Genomic DNA, 17,256 nt, shown 5'->3' with positions numbered 1-17,256 from the left:
AGACGTGAAGGGAGATGGCCAAAAGCCACAGTTCCTGCTTCTCAGCTGGCTTCAGCCTGAGACCTGAATCTCCTGTCCCTAGGGAACCCTGGCCTTAGCCAGCAGCACTGTGGATGTCAGGGTGATCTGTGGGTGGATAAAATCTCAGCATCCCTGTGGGGTGTGAGAGCACATAATACTGTGGTGGCACAAGGGACAAGTCCAGGAGAGATGCTTTGATGTGATGGCATTTCCAGCTCTATTCAAGTGGGACAGGAGCAAATACATCCTCCTGGAGCTGAGTTTCTATGTCTTCCCTATGGTTGCCAAGCCAGTGTCCACTGTTCTGTTTGTTTTGTAAGGGAAAATCCCTTCTCAGACATTTCTCCTCTTCAGTTTCACCACGGGCTACTGGTCTTTGGAGCTGCAAACCCTTTCCCATGGCAGAGACAGACAAGTGGGAACAGCCTGTAGGAGCCCTGACACACACTTTTATTAATTGACTGCCACACATTGTGTTTTCTTGAAAAAGGGAAAGAAAATGGTATTGCTTGTTCATCCAAAGGCAACTCAAAGGTTTAGTGTTAGAAAGAAGGAATAAAAACCTTTTTAACAAATGAGTGAAAATAGAGAGAGGGAGAAAAAAAAGAGTGGGGTATTTTGGCCCAGCTCTCTTTGTATTCCAACTCCTCTCCCAGCCCCTGTTGCCAATTTCCTATTCTTTCTGGCTGGCTGAGCTTGAATGCTCGCAGCCTTGTTAATCATTGTGCTCCGAGGTCTCAGGGCCTGACCTCTATTTGAATAGCTCCACATTTCAGCAGTTTCACACCCACCAAAGGCTCCCCAACAATAGCCCATAATTAAAGCATGCTCGGCTCTTTTTCACCAGGTGCAGGACCCAATAGGCCTTTCTCTTTATTAAATTAGAGCTCGCTCACACACTCCCTCTCCGCCTCCCCCCTCTGCCCGGGACATAAAAGAGGCTCCACATTCACTGCAGAGCAAAGAGAACTACCAGCTCCCCTTCCCCTTCATTTTTCTTTGGAAACCTTTAGTTCCGGTCTTGACAGCTGCCTCAGAGAGGTCCCTTTCTGAATGCCCAGTGGCTGAAAGGCTTTGGCTTAAGTTTAAAAAAAGCAAACAAAACCCAAACTCACTTTCCAGTCACTCCCTTCACTATGAACTTTCAATAAAGGAAAGAGTAAGATGCAAAAAAGTACTGTAAAGACGGAAGATCTCTCTGTTCCCATTTCCTTTTAATGACTTGGGCCACAACGGGCTTCTGAAGAGGAATAAAAGTATCAAAGTGTGTTTTTTTCTTTTAAGGAAGAATTAAATCAGTGTTGTGAACCCAACCAGCCTGGGAGTGTGGCTGGTGCTGTAATGTGGACTGTGAGAACTTTGCGATGTGCCAGATGAAGGTGCTGAGCCTGCAGCTCCCAGACAGAGGAGAGCAGCCAGCAGCCCTGCAGGTACCAACAAGGAGACAGAGACAACACAGCTTCAGGAATGGACAATTAGAGCAGGATTCCCCATCCACTGATGTTCATAAGACAAGCCCAGATGCAGTTCAATCTAACACAGCTCCTGGGTTAACAGTGCACAGTGGGACAATGCTAGACCTGGGATCCCAGAGGAGGTTCACACTGATCTGTCTAACGTGCTCTGCTAGTCCTACAATCTTAGAAAATGCTATTTGGATTAGCAAGCTCATTTCCAGTGTCACATTTCCATGTATTATGTTGTGTCAGTTACTTTAAAAGTTTGTGTTAAATGGCCACAGCCATTGCTGGATGGATCACTCTGCAATTCAGTATGAGAGCATGTAAAACTTTTCCTTTGACAGGATGGTAACTTGTTCGTTTTTCAGAGTTTACCATGAAAATCAGAGCACAGAGCAATTCATGACACAAATGAACCAAATTCGGCATTAAAGAGAAAGACTCCTGGTTATTCTCATGGTACCTGCAGCAGCTTCTTATTCCTAAGATTGGATCAAAGACTGGGTGAAGCTTCATGTGTTGTTACACTTCTGGAATAGTAAGATCCCAAGCTCAACCCCTTAATTTCTTTGTTTTGCCACTGTTTTTTACTTAACAGCATCTTAGCCCTTAATTTTATATTTAATATTCAATTAAAAAAAAAAGCAACAAATGTGCTCGATAGCACATTTAAGCGGATATTCAAGTTTTCAGTGCTGTACTGAGTGCACAATGACCCAACAGAAACTAACATTTTGTAAGAATTTCAGTTAAAGTCAACATGATAGCAAGAGAAATTCTGCTATTAGCTGCATGAATGAGACCTCAGGGATTTTTGGTCATCTGGGCTAGATTCAGGATCCTGTCCTATGTTCCCATAATTTTACTCCAGAGCTCTCTACTCTGAAAACACCCTACACAACACTGAGCTGTCTGACTGCAATTCTCCTAAACACTCGTAAACAAAAAATACAAGTTTACTGAAGTTGAATAACGCAGCAAACACAGAAGACAATGGAACAGTGTGTAGGGGAGTTTGACACTGAGGACACGGGCACCCAAAGCACCTGCAAAGCAGAACACAACTGTGGAGGGAAGATGGGTGTTAGTTGGCAAAAGATGGGAGCAACTTACAGGACACGGAGGTTTTTGAGTCCCTTGAAAGCACCTTCTGCAATGTGGTTGATGGAATTGTGGCTCAGCCGCAGCACGTGCAGTCCCCCAAGGTCTGCCAAGCTTCCCTCATCCAGCCTGGTCAGGTTGTTGTAGGAGAGTATTCTGAGGAAAAAAAAACCACAACAGCCCTTGTCAATCCATCTGGTATTTTCCAAACTCCTCTGTGCCAACCAGTGCCTGCCTCCCACAACCAGCTTGTAGGAGGTGATGTACTGGGTGGATACATAACAGCTGGATTAGGAAATAAGACTGCAGCCTGTAAATATCCTACAGGACACCTGTGGGGAAGCCTAGATGACTTAGGGGAGCAAGAGACAGTTGGTACCCAGCCATGGGAAAGTCTTCTGTGTGGGCTACAGAGAGAGGCTCCCCTGGATGTGACTGAGAGCAACAAGCCAACACACACAGACACACGGAGTCAGCTACAACATGGATGAGCTACTCCTGCTCCTGTATGGCTGGGTGAGGGTCTGGGAGCACCGTCCTCTCAGTCCCCACAGGTACAGGAAACACTCAGATGGTTGTGTTTAATTCTCACTCCCATTTGGATTCTCTCCGAGGCCTACAGGAAAAAGCAGTCCCTCCTTCCCTGCGCCCTCAGAGGTGCAGAGAGACGTCAAACACACGCATTTTGAAGTTCACACGCGCTCTTGGCAGGGTCCAGACTTCTGTACTCAGGATGTGTCTTATCATTCTGCACTGGTGCCCAGTGAGCCCCAGGCGTCTGGGTGTGGGTGCCTCCACCCCAGCCCAGATCCAAGAGCATTTCACCACCAGGCAATTGAAAGCTTCCTTTCATGCACAGGAAGGAGAGATCTGCTGTAAACCAGCCGCCTTCCCTCCCGCTCCCCTTTGTCAAGGAGCACACAGTCTGCTTGAAATCCTCTCCACTTACAAGATGCTCATGTTGGAGGGTTGGTGGTTTTTTCCTAGTTTTCCAGCTATCTCTTCCCCTTTGCCTGTATTATCTCTGGTTTGGGAGATTTTTTTTAAGCGCTACTCCCGTCACAGTTTGGAAGCTGGTAGGAAGAAAGCTGCTTTTCTCTCCCAGCAAGGTGCAGATGAGGCTTTGGAGATCTGACATCAAGGGCAGGCCATGGGAAGCTACAAGCCACTGCAGTCACCTCTCACACTGTGCAACCACCTTCTATGCAGCAGTAAAGCCACAGTGTTGCTGCTGTGGAAGGCCAGCTTGGATTGCAAATGAGGGACCTCTCAAGATAGCAGCAGGCATTGGATTTTTGGAAATACTTTAGAGACCTGGGACCACATGTCACTTCAAAGAATATGATGTTTTGGGCTGCTCAACTTTTCAAAGAGTGGAGTTATGCAGCTTTGAAAAAGCACTGAAATCCTTCACTGTACAGACAACAAAAAAAAAAAACCTCACTGAGTTCCAAACCTCCAAATTCCTCTTCTAGTACTGCCTGTTAATGAGTTTGCTTAAAAATGTGTCTAGGGCTTGCATGAAACTCACTGCAAAGCCAAAACCTAAGTCAAAACAGACACATACTCTAAAGCCCTGAGAGTGTCATTTACTTGGCAAAAGTGTTGTCTATCTTTTAGCTGCTGTGTGAGTGGGCAAGCTCTGAAAAAGTTCAGCAAAGATTAATGAGTTTGAAGGTATGGGACAACATACTTTCATTCCTAAAGAAGTTGTAGTGTTAGTTATGAAGAACTGGCACCTGGTCAAAATTATGTCCTCACCTGCGATTAAAGAATTTGGCTGCAAAAAAAAAAAAAAAAGTGTTCAAAAGCAATCCTAAACCTGGTTGAGAAAATAAATAGTTCCTTTTGATTCTACACAGAAGAGCTCCTGCCACAACTGGTGAAGGCACGTTCTCTCTGGCAATTGTGCTGTCACCTCAAGATGGACAGACAGAGCAGTACTTAGAGACTCCCCCAACGGTGCAACCACGTGGAAGGTTTCAGGAGCTATCGCACCTGGCAATGGCTTCTTCAGCATTCCAGGGCTCTGCTTCCTCCCATGGAACAGGCCAATTTGCAAAACAGCAGGTTTCCCTCCTCAGCAGTGTCCTGCTGTGCAGCAGTGTCCTGCTGCCAGCCCGTTCTGGACTAGGTACATCTGACACACTTCATTCCCATTGACCAAACTACAGGTAAAAAGTGAAAGGAAAGACCCAGCAGCCAAGTCATCATTTACCTCTGGTGAAATCCTATGCTCCCACTGTGGGTTTTTCCATGATGCTGGTGTTCTAGCACCTGACTGGTGAGCACAATCAGCCCTTTCTCATGCTCATAACAAGGCAAGAGCTTTCTTTCCTTGTTAGCTTTTACATCAGACCAGAGCCTTGGGGTCACATTTTGTCCTAGCAACTGAACGAGAGACAACTTCTTCTTCAGATGACCAACTCCTTCCTTAGAATTGAAATTCATTCCCTGTACAACCACACACAGTGTTTTCTGAAACCCAGTAGATTTAGCAATAGTGGAGACAAGCAAGGATCTTTCAATCAGGAACAAAACGTTCACATTTAATGAAGTGCACGAGTCAGTCTGGATGTATCCACGGCTTCCTTTCCTCACCCTTCAATTCCAGAGCAGACCTCTCCTGCAAATACTCTACAAATACTCCGGCTGTGGGAGTTTCAGTGAGGAGATCTGATGGCTCCCTGCAGCAGCCTTGCCCTTAAGGCAACACCTGCAAGAGCTTGTAATATTTTGCAGGGATGTGTGCTAACACCCACATAATCGCCTTTCACATCTCAGTCACTGTCATCTCTGGTCTCACACTCCAGCACAATCCTGTTTGTCAGGCCGAGCACACCCCAATGGCTCCCACCACCTCACATTTCCAAATCTACCCCATCCTGCACCAGCACAAGGGAGTCCTGCACTGGGTTTCTGCAGTTACTGCAGAGGATGGCCCCTAAGCCAGGGGAGCTCACCATTAGCACTGCTGGTTGGATGAGATCCCAATCCATAACTGACAAAAAAAGGAGTCAGCATGGCATGCAACCTCCAGTCTAAACCTTGGGGGCTTGCAGGCAGAAAAGACAAGCATAGCTTTCCCTAAAAGAGTTCTGACATTAGCCCTTTAGGCATGGGCAGTTTCACAGCAACTTGAAAAATCAGGTAATTAAACAGTCACAAATGTATTTAACTAAAACTGAAAATAAAGTATTTCCTTGCACCCTCCAAAATAATCCACATCCGAATGAATAATTTGGATTAAATAGCTGATCACAGGGCTAATATGTTAATTCTGAACTTAAAGGAATTACACGTGTCGTGTCCACCTATCTCTGAATCCACAGCCCAGAAGTCTAGGGGCTCACAGCTGGGTGGGCAGACACCAACCTCTCATATGAGTCCAGAGCGAGGCCTCTGGCAGCAGGAAGCTGCTTTACCGTGCTCTGCGGTGGACAGGAGAATCCCTAACAATGTTTAACATTTCTGAGCACCGAGCAGAATGAATTACAGTCCCACTAACCACATGTGTCAAGCTCTCCAGAGAAAAAAGTGAATCTTTCCACAGTCCCACCGAGGGGATGACAGCTACTTCTGTAAATACTGCAAGTCCATGTGTGCCTCTTCAAAAAGGCATTAAGCAGTGCCACAAGCCCAAAAGACACCCTTGTGGGGCTGTCCTCAGCAGCAAGGCTTTCTTTCATTTATCAAACATGCTGTATTCACAGCTGGAAACCTCAGGAGAGCAAAGCCAATGTATTTACTTTTCAACAACTGAACCCTACAGGAAGGGGTAAAGTGTAAACAGGAGAACTGCCTTTAAAGGGCCAAATCTCTGCTGGTTAAAAACACGATTGTTCTTTGTAAATACATAGGATAGAGCAAAGCTTCCTCCAGGCTGTACAGTCATTATATGGCAAGTTACATGTCTTGTAACTCTCTAGCTAAAAGCATTGGCAAGCCACAGCTCACAAACTCTCCAGGTCTTTTGGCACTGTGTACTTTTAGTGGGTTCTAGTCTTTGTTTCTTGTGTAAACATATTTTAATCAGGTGTTCTGAAGGTCATAACATCATAAATAACAAGGGCATCACTTAGGAGGCTGCAGCTCCTGCATTTCTACAGGTTGATACAGTGGGAGCTGTAAGCCTCGTGATTGGGAAAATTCCTTACTCCTCTTTCATGCCAACATTACACAACACAACAGAAACCAACTTACAGCTCATGCAGCTTCTGGCAGAAGCTCCAGCCATCGGGGTTGATGCGGGATATGGAGTTGTTACTGAGGTGAAGCTGGTGCAGAGAGGACAGGCCATAGAGAGAACCACTGTTTACTTCTGTCAGGCTGTTATACTCCAGGTGGCTGTGGAGAAAAATCAGAAGGAATTGACAGATAAGCAGCACTGGTCAAATGCTGGAGAATTTCTGACAAGAACTGGAATTTTAGCCATTCCTACACTGCTTTCTACACACCCATGTGGATACATGCATGTGTGGGCACTTCTTGTCACATGAAAGATAGAAGGAAATTCAAGGACAACACAAAGGAAATGCCCAGAAGGAGCTGTGACTGCAGACATAAGCTCCACTGCAAGTAAACTGGGTTCAAAGCATCCCAATCAAGTTTGTATTTGCAGAGTGTCAGTTGTGTGACAGCAGCATCCAGAAACATGCTGCCTTGTGACCTTGCAAACACACCTGAAAGCCAAGCATGTTGGAAGCTTCAGGCATTTCTCTGCAATGACTAATCAATTTGTTCCCTGGTACGGAAAGAAAGCATCACCAAGATAAGGCAGTTTGGTTTCTAGGTATGCCATGAGGTGGAATAATCATGTCTGCAACACAAGAGTTCCCACGTGTCAGCGAAAACAAATTTGCAGAAACCAGACAAGTTTTTATTCAAAGATCAATTGAGATCATACAGAATGTTCAAATCGTCAAACTTTCAAAGGAAAACTCACAAGCAACAGGATTTTTTTGACTGAACACCTGGTAAAGCAATGAGCTTTATTAAACTGTGGGTCAACTAAACAGAAACTGCTGCAGCATGGCAAAGCTCTGGGCATGCAGGACAGGAGGAAGCACGAGGACTGGCACAGGTGCTCATGGGTCTCTGGGGAGTCCTCGCTAAAATGCAGAGAAGGACATGAAAGCAGGTAAAGTCCTGTCTGTTTAAGGGAAAAGAACCCCTCTCGCAAACTTACAGAACTTGCATCTTGGCTAGACCCCAGAAAGCTCCATCAGTCAATTTGCTGATGTTGTTGCGCTGGAGTTTCAGGACTTCCAAGCTGTCCAGTCCCTGGAACGTCAGGCCTTCAATCAGGCGGATGCGATTCCGGTTCAGCTCCCTAAAATCACCAAGGCCATACAAGTTTATTAAACCCCAGTCCTTTCTCACGAAGTCATCTGTGCAGCACACAATGGGGACAGCAATGCCAACAACTCCTCTGTCAACCGTTCCCGGGAGACAGCAGAAATGCACCGGAAACTTTCAATTCCAGATCTATCCAGGGAAGTCAGCTGGGTGTGATTGCTTAAATAAACTCGCCCTGGGATAGACTTCCACTATAGAGGAATAACAGACTGCAGCAATTCCTCTTCATCCCTCCTTTCTCTGCATTTCTTTTAAGCCATTGATCCTTTTCATCAATTTTCACACTTCGTCTTGCCTCAAGCGCAGACACCATTTGAACCGCTGCAGCCAAACATCAGCATTATTCCCCTTACAACCCATTGTTTTTACAGGACTCGTAATTGCCCAGTAAAAATGTGCTCTAAAAATGCAGGTGAGGTGCCCCAAGAGCTGTGGGCTCAAGAGGAAACTTTATGGCCAAGTTTGAAAGGAAAGCTTTCAGTTCCCCTGACAAATTTCACATTTTTTTTTTCTACTATAAGAAACTAATAAAGAGTGAAACAAGTTGTTTCCAATAACAAGGCAGTGTTAGTATTTTGTGTATACAAAGTTCTGCAACTTGGTTCGCTAAATTTCTTTTCCTTTTCCCTAGGTAGGGAAGAATTCCTAAATTCTGGGACTATCTTTTTTTCTGAATAGCAATATGAACACAATCACAGTACACTTTACCAGTCTATATCAAAGTCTTACAGTTTGCTTGACTCAGACATACCAGGTGAAAAGCCAATTACATAAAGTCAGTGGAAAACCTCAACCCAATGCACTAAAGCTGAAGTGAAAGCTTTTAAAATGGATACTTTCCCACACATACAAGACTAACCTAAGGGTAGTTCCCCAGTCAGTGTTTGTGTTGAGGAAAATGGTGGAAGTTACAACATCAGAACTTGTTTTGGAAAAGATGAGGAAGCCATAGAAACTTTTAGCTTACTTTTCAACTGTCTAAAAAAAACAACGTTGAACTTGCACTCAAGTTGAGTGTAATTAAAGTCAACTAAGCAATTAAGATTTTGCAGGCCTAAAGTCCCTTGTCGTACTGCACTTCCTGGGCTATTAGTGAAATAGGCTTTGCCAGAAAAAGTACACAAATTCTACAACACATCCATCTGTATAACTTGCAATTCATTCATGTTTATCCACAGGGTTAAACAACCAGCTGTGAGGCTGTCATTAAGAGTACCAATTACTCCAACTTTCAGTGCAAACTGTGTTCCTAAACAGAGTGAATTGTTTCTATTACAGTTTTGCACATAATGCAGTCGAACACAGGGGATTACAAGCTCTCACTCAATGGACAGTAACTTCCAAAGGAGAGGCAACAGACTTTTAAGACGCATCTGCTGTTATGTCACCCCGTTCAACCCCAGACTTGCTATAAATCCTGCATGCATGCAAGCACAAATGCACACACATTCCTTGGGCACACCACGGCTTAAGGATCTTTCCCTGCCATTTAGAGGTGTGAGTTCCAACAGCTTGTGTGGATTTTATGTTAACAGACAGAGGTTGACCTTTTGCCTATCAAATTTGATGGAAAGATTGCAACAAGCCTCAGGCTGGGCACATTTCTCCAACAGCAGCAGAAGGGAAAAGCTAAACAATTAGTGCTACTTTTTTACACACAGAGCACGTTTATAGCTGCAGATGTCTGTGTGTCCCCACGCAAGCAGGACAACGACGTGTGTGTTAACTCACCTCGAGTGCTATTTTCTCTCCCAAATATCACTGCACAGTTTAACAACCTTTCCTGATTGCATTTTTATTGCCACATAAAGATACCTGTGTGGTCTTGAAAAACTAACATGGTATCTGAGCTCTGTCACTTGCAATAGAAACGTCTTCCAAACCTCTCTTGCACCACAGACATCAGCAGCTTGCAAGGGAATGGATTTGTCTCACTCTGCCAAGTGCACAAGATGCTGATGTCTGCTGCAGCATCCCTCCCTTCCCAGTTGATCCAAAAAGTGGCCTGAAAAGCCAACAGTTACAAGACAAGAAGGACCTTCTCCCAACATATTTTAGTAGGTGCTGGTAGGGGACTGCTGCATAGTGTATTCTACATTTTATAGATAGTAGGTGAGGAAGGGTGACATTTGGTGTGTATATCCTCAGGGACATTTTGTCTCCATAAAGTGAGACTGAGCTTAATTAAAGTGGACATTTCTACTCACAGTTGTATTAGCCTGGGTAGCCTGAACGCCTTGACAGGAAGCTGAGTGATCCTGTTTTTACTCAGACGAAGTGTTAGCAGGGACCGTGACAGACTATCAAAAGCACCAGGCTCCAGGGTGCTGATTCTGTTGCTCCCCAGGTAGCTGCAATAAATCACAGCACAAAAATGAACAGTTCTGTCAGAAATCTCCTTTTATCAGCATTTAGTTGGTCTCGAGACAGGCTGGTGAAATTACAGCAATGGCTTCAAACCAGTTGGATTTCTGGCTGCACAAAGAGCACAGAGCCTGTGATGAATGTGGAGAATCCCTGGGCACTTCCCAAGAGCTCCTTGATACCCTCCTACTTTAGAGCAAGGCAATCAGGAGTGGAAGCCAAAAACTGGAGAATATTCCAGTGTAGGATGATTCTATTCATTCCCTATTTTCCCCTCAGTATGTGTCCCAGGGCTCTTTCTTACTTGGATCCCAGTCTTAACCAGAGAGGTTGTTTTTACAGGACAACAGGCAAACATAAGTCACACCACCACTCTCCAGTACCCTCTTACAACCAGCACCAGAAACTTAAGTGTAAACTTTAATGCAGGCAGGTTATTTGCCTGCACTGCTTCAAAGGTACCTAAAATACAGATTATTTTATGTTTCTCTGAATAGTCAAACATCTCTATAGGGAGAGTGTTACTCCACTTAATCCCCAGCTTTCTTCTAATAACTAACGAGACATTTCTGTTCTTTCAGTAGCCACTTTAATGACAAAATAGTTGTTCTCCCTCCAGTCTTCCAGATGCACATGGGCTGATCTGGGAAAGAGCATACAGACTTCCCACAGAGGAAGAGACATGAACGGTTCTGCTGGCTTGTAGGTGGTTTGCAGATGTAAAGACATCCATCCACATTTGAAGGACGCAGGATACCTTTCCTCTGCAACGCTGTAATAATCTGCATTCTTTAGAGATACATCAGAAGTCAAAAAGACAGCATTCAAAAAATAACATGGTAGTAGGGACAGTGTGCTGCCTTTTACTTCTCCTTTGCACTTAAAATCCTGACAAATAATCCTATACTTCTTATATTCATTACTTCTCCTTTTTTTTAAAGGTTTGAGGCCCTTTCCTCTGCTGGGGTAACTCAACAAAAGCTGTTCCCAACAAGAAAAACTCACAGCTCCTTTATGTGAAGTCCCTGTGGAAAGCAGCCGTTTCGGATTTCCGTGATGTCATTGAAACTCAGGTCCAACGTTTCCAGGGTAACGTAGGGCTGCAGTTGACTTGGTTCAATGCTGCGGATCCTGTTGTGATGCCTGAAAAAGTCAGGAGGAGAAACAGAAACTATTTAGTTCTCTTAGAAAAACAGAAAGAACACTCGAGGCTGCTGCAGGTCCCCAGGCTGGCCCTGAGTTCGTACACTCGGTTATGGTGCTTCTTCAACAGCTGTTGGAGGAGAAACCCATCCCAGAGAGACATTCCCTAATCCCCACGCTGCTCCTCTGGCCAGAGACCAGCTCACAGGCATCTGCAGGCTTTAGAACACTTTTTCTGCTACGGCATAACACTTTTCCCCTTTGCAGAACTATTGACTCCACTCATCAGTTCTTCTTCCAGTCATCTGGGCTCGTTCTTCTACAGGCCTGCACTTCCAAAACGGATTTGTTACACGTAAGGACTACATGGCTGGATTTTAATCCCGCAGGCAAGGAATGCTGCCAATGTTATTCACAGAGGATGGGACTTACAGAGAAGGAAGCAGAGAAGTAAATACAATCTCAACAAAAGTTGCAAAACGTTGTAATGTGAAACATCCTTAATTCCTAAGGATTCTTCTGAAAATTCCCACTTTTGCACTATGTTACAATGATTTGTAACACATAGAAATACTGTAACAGGATTTGCAAACATTCTTGCAAGTGTTTCCTCATCTTTTGCTACTTTTGTCCCACTGTACCATGAAGACAACTCTGCAGTGTCAGGCCTGCCCAAGCACTGACCACAGGATCAAAGCCTGCACTGATCACCTGTGATTGCTGCAGTACAGTCTAAAGGATTCAATCTAAGATTTGTCTTTGGAGAAGGTACAACAAGTTGTGTCTCCGCAGCCACCGAACAGTTAAATACCTTTAAACCTCATCTGTACTCAACAAGGTCTAACAAAAAATCCCCTTTCCTCTGACTCCTTCCTGGCCTGAATCAGCAGAGGGAACAGAAATCAATTAAAAAAAAATACACTGTGCATTAGTCACAAGAAGCAGAGCACACGCCTGATGTGAATTTAGACCAGTCACTGCTATTACTGGCAAGGCTGTGAGTGAGACACTCCAAGCAGAGACGCTCACCTGACACTCGGGAACTTGCTGAATAATAAGAGATAGCAGAGAGAGTTCAGACAAGTCCGGAGCCTTAATCCATCCAGCTACCTACTGGGTAACCAGAGGAGGAGACAGCAGCCAGTGAAAGAACTCCTGAATGCAAGTCCCAGTTCTCCTGACACTCTCTCCAGCTCTTTGAAACGGAAAACTGAAGGATGACCGACTACAGCCTTCCAGGCACTGGAGCTGACAGCTGTCTAGGAGCCTGTCTTCTCCAGCCTCACCCCAACTTCAGGCTCTCTCAGGGGTTCAGACAAGCCTCTTTCAAAGCAAACCTCCCCCCTTCAACAGAAAATGCCAATAGCACATGGCAAAGGACCTGCTCCCCACACCACGATCTGCTCCTTTACCCTCGCTGTTATTAAAACCAGATTGTTTCACCACCACATTTGCTGGTGTCTGCAACAGGAAGAGGATAAAATCTGCAACCCCAGAACAATTTGCTTTTTGGAGACTCACCCTTTAAACAGCCAGCACATGACCCTCCCTCCGCACTGGGGAAACAGGCACAGAAATGCTGCTTTGATTGAAGAGTTTTAATGATACTTAATTCAGTGCAGGCTCACAACACATTAAGGACAAATCTTACATCACTATAGCAGTATGCTGCTAATACAATGACACAAAGTGTCAAGAAAAATCAAAGGAAAGCCATAATTTATGTCTCCAAACCTGGTTATTCCACAGGTTACAGGCACACAGGTCTCTACAACCACAAACTGTATAAAAGACAATGACATGGCTGCTATCCAAACGACCAATATTCACTTACAGCTAGAAATAAAGAGTGTATTTTCACATTCATGCACCTAGGAGAAGGAAGGTTTGGTGAATTTATACTATACTGAGACTAAAATACAAGAAAAATCACTATAGCCAGAATTTTGTCGTCTCCATTAACTAAACACCTGGAGGCAAAGGGAACTTTTTTCCCCCCAAGGACTAGGTGGTTTGTTTTTTTTCAATTAACTCAATTAGTAGAATCGGCAAGTTCAAAAATTTCAGTCTTCTTTTCCTCCTCAAAAGAAGAGAGTCCATTAAATGTGTGTGCGAGCCTGATTCAGGAAAGCACCTCAACGCAGACATAACTGAAAGCAAACCCTGAGCTCTCCCGAAGCAGGGGCTGTGAGTTCAGCTCTGATCTCATCTAGGCTGTGATGGCTGAGATGAATCTGGCCGTAAATTAACAGGAAATGAAGGCTTGTACAAACGAACTTGGAGAATCTATAAATCACCTGACAATCTCTGCACAGGGCAGTTAAGTCTGCAAGGGACTGAGAGCACAGAGTGAATTTGGACATGAAGTGCTCTTCACAAGCCAATGTTATTTTTTTGGAGTATTAATATTTCTGTGCTTCGGTTGCTCAACATATATCCAATCTGCCCGCCTGCCAGATCTCCCAGCCCATCCCAGAAGACAGACTTTAAGAAAGGAAGAAAAGGACAGGAAAGAAATTTTGTTTGAGCCATGTTAGCAGTTTCCAGGTGACTTCTGTCTGTTTGCCTCTTGCTTTCATGTGCTGTAGCTGGCAGATGAGATGGATGCGTTATTTTACACAGGAAAAAAACAGGCTCCTTTCTCTCCCTCTCCCTGTCTCCTTCAAACATGGGCTGACTCCAAATGTAACTCTCAGCTCCAAACACCATTCCGGGCCAGTCCCAGTCCCAGCTGGGGAATGTCAGACAGTTCGCTGCAAAGCACTGCACCCTCTCAAAGCACTGCACTTCAAACAAAGCCAGCCCGGCTGACTTTTCCTATACACAGCATATGATATGAAGGCAACATTGCCCAAACCTTTTACTAGCTTGATTACAATTTATTTTTCATTCTTTTGGTAAGAGCCCAAATGTGATTTAACCCTTCCTGTAATTACTTGGATCCCTTCAGCTCTCCCGCCTTTGTTCCCCAGCTCATCACAAGGGTGTTTCACAGAAAAAAAAAGACCAGTGATGTTAAGACTTTGCCTCTTCTCTTTATCACTGACTGGAAAAGGGCTGGATTTTTCCCAACTAGCTCCAAGTTTACACTTGGTTGGCTTCAAAGGTGACAGATCAGATTTTAGTACCAACTGCCGAAACCAGGCGGTAAAGCACAAATAATTGGTGCTTGCACAACCAATTTGCCTCCAGGTATCTTTTCCTCTCCTCACTCCTTAGGTATCACAGTCTGGAAACAGCTTTCCCTGCCTCACTTCAGCAGTGTTACCTCAAGAGTATACGATGACAGGGCTTCAATGTGAGATTGTGCAACTAGAGCCTGGAGCAGCAGCCAAGTCTCTTAGATTCTATTCCCAGCTCTGGCACCAACTCATCTGCCTTGGGCAAGTTCCTTAACCCTTCTCTACCTCTGGTTTACCAATGTATACAGAAAAGGACTACCCTGCTAGGATAGTGCAGAACTGCCTTTGCTGAGGACTAAAAATCTGGAGTCAAAGCAGCTCAAGTGAAAAAGAAATCATAAGAACTAAGGAGCCCATTTGGGTTTGTTTATGAATATGGGAGGATCTGGCAAAAATAGTTGAACTTCCCAGTTCATACCCAACATCATTCCCACAGACACCTCATCTGCAGCTAACACAGGCCTTGAACTGTAACATCTCTGTGCCAAGCTAAGGTAACTCAGAGTCAGCAATGGATTACTTTCAAACTCTGAGATCTGCACATATGGCACTTGTTCAGGAACTGCTTCACCTTCGGGTCAGCCCCAGCTGCAGAGGGAGAGAGGGGAGCTGGGGGGAGTCACCCTCCAGCCCCTCAGCTTAACCCGCCTGCACCCAGGCTCAACACCCCGAGGGAGTGCAGCCTCTTAGCCCCTGCACTTTGCACTGCTCCTGAAGAGACTCCTCAGGATTACAGGAGTTCTGGATTAACCTCAGCCAGCTCTCTGCTGAACCAAGCCCACGAGGACATCAGGAAGTGAATGCGCGCTCTCTGCTCCTCCGGGCTGAGAAAAACAAGCGGAACGTTCCAGCGAAGCCAAAGCGTGTTTGGGTTTGCTCTGAGTCGGGAGGGAGCCGAAGGGGGTGGCAGAAAAATAACAGGTGGCGCAAAGTCAAAGGCTTGCAGCACTTCCAGGAATCTCAGCTTGTATTTTAGAGGTAAAGTTACACTTTAATCCCAGTGGGTTTCCTCATTCGAAGCGTCTCTGTGAATATTTATTTGATAAACAGGCTGTGAAACATTTTCCACTAGATCTAATAGGAGAAGAATTCACCTTCGCCTTTGCAGCAAGCCCGTCCTTTGGAGAACGCTAATCAGTTTAATTCAGACCGTGGCTTCAAACTCCTTGTGTGAAATCGATGCAGAGAGCAGTGCAAACACGCTCCTTTGTTGTTTGAGCCACGTTCACTCCCCCCAGCAGCTGCCCATTCGAAAGCTGACAGCGGAAAATCAAAGCAAGCAGACCCTCAGATGGGAATGTACGAGGGGCTTTGCTTGGACTGATTTAAATACAAAACCTCCTGGTTTAGACAAAGCTTGAATTAAGGCTGCCTGAGCTGCTGGGAGTCTGCAGCGCAAATGTTCGGTGTGAAGCGAGGCTAAAGGCAGGGAGAAGTCACATGCTTGGCCTTCATGTAGTGTCAGCTTACAGATCTGGCTGGGCTCACCAGAAAAAAGGGAAAGCTGTAATACAGCAAACCTATTAAACCAGCACCTGTTACAGGCATCAAAAATAAAACCGAGCTTCAAACGAGAGGCTCCGCACCTCGGGGAGGGTTCTATTAATATGGCAGCACATTTTCAAAATTAGCAAAAGAGGGAGATCACAAGGCTAGAAAGAGAGAAATTTTAAAGTTCAGGGTTTGGTTAATATTTCCATACTGGGAAAGTATCAAAGAAACTAAATGCTGGAGCCAGAAAGAGTAACAGGGTTTGCTACCGAAGGACAGGCAAGGTTTGGCTTCAGAGACTGGCCATGAAAAGAGTGGGAGATCAAAGGCATTGTAACAGGAGAGGGATCACATACAGTGTGACTAAACGATGCCTGGAACTACCTGCCTTCCTTCTCCTCAACTCTGAGAAGATGGAGGTCCAGTACTGATCCTCCTAGAAACACTGAAGAAGATCGAAGACATGGGTTCCTGAACTTTCACCTGAGATGATCCGCCATCTGATTTTAGCCCATCACTTGCTACACAAAATAACAAATAAAATCATGGTTTCAGAGTAGAGTGCAACGCCTGAGCAATTTTCCTGTCAAGCAAGAAGGGTAATTGATAATCTGGAAGATGAATTTGTGTTTACAACAGCAACAACATAAATGTTTCCGCTTTTCTTGGTCACCTTATTACAATCAATAACTGAAGATCTCCAAAGTGTTTTTTATTAATGTGTGGAAAGAAGGAAAGAGAAGAACGTCATCAGGACCTGCACATCAGTTTTGGCTCAAAGTTCAAACATTTTATCAATGCAGAGCTTCTTATGTGATTTTAACATCTACTCATAGATATTTTTTTTTACTTCCAAAGACTTCTCTTTCAGAAAAATTTTTCTTCTGTACTGTAACTTGTGAAATATCTACCTTGCAGTGATGAAGCTCTGTTTCCAGCAAACATGAAGTAAACACATGCAGGTGACATGCTGGAAGTCTGTGGCACACCATCCTCTATTTCTTCACAAGAGACCATCCCAGAAAATCTGATCTTTCCAAAGTGCCTGAGCCCTCACACTTCCCAACTGCTCCGGAAAGCCCCACTGACACTGTCTAACACTCTGCACTGTCACATCAGCCTCTCCACGATAACCC

At 44.8% G+C, this 17,256-nt stretch overlaps 1 protein-coding gene across 1 annotated transcript in view; it reads right to left on the bottom strand.

The window, feature by feature from the left end:
• The window catches only part of LRIG1 (leucine rich repeats and immunoglobulin like domains 1), a 93,491-nt gene that overhangs the window by 20,870 nt on the left and 55,365 nt on the right, over positions 1-17,256 (bottom strand). Inside the window, exons 4-8 of the mRNA XM_032698791.1 lie at positions 11,310-11,447; positions 10,148-10,291; positions 7,771-7,914; positions 6,786-6,929; positions 2,595-2,738 (exon numbers count right to left, since the gene is read on the bottom strand). Coding sequence (XP_032554682.1) covers positions 2,595-2,738; positions 6,786-6,929; positions 7,771-7,914; positions 10,148-10,291; positions 11,310-11,447 — 714 coding nt within the window. The remainder of the gene's footprint in view (positions 1-2,594; positions 2,739-6,785; positions 6,930-7,770; positions 7,915-10,147; positions 10,292-11,309; positions 11,448-17,256) is intronic.

This window comes from Chiroxiphia lanceolata, chromosome 11, assembly GCF_009829145.1.
Source record: "Chiroxiphia lanceolata isolate bChiLan1 chromosome 11, bChiLan1.pri, whole genome shotgun sequence".
Classification (NCBI taxonomy): Eukaryota; Metazoa; Chordata; class Aves; order Passeriformes; family Pipridae; genus Chiroxiphia; species Chiroxiphia lanceolata.
Note: the sequence above shows the minus strand (reverse complement) of the source record. Positions and strands in the feature narration are given on the sequence as shown.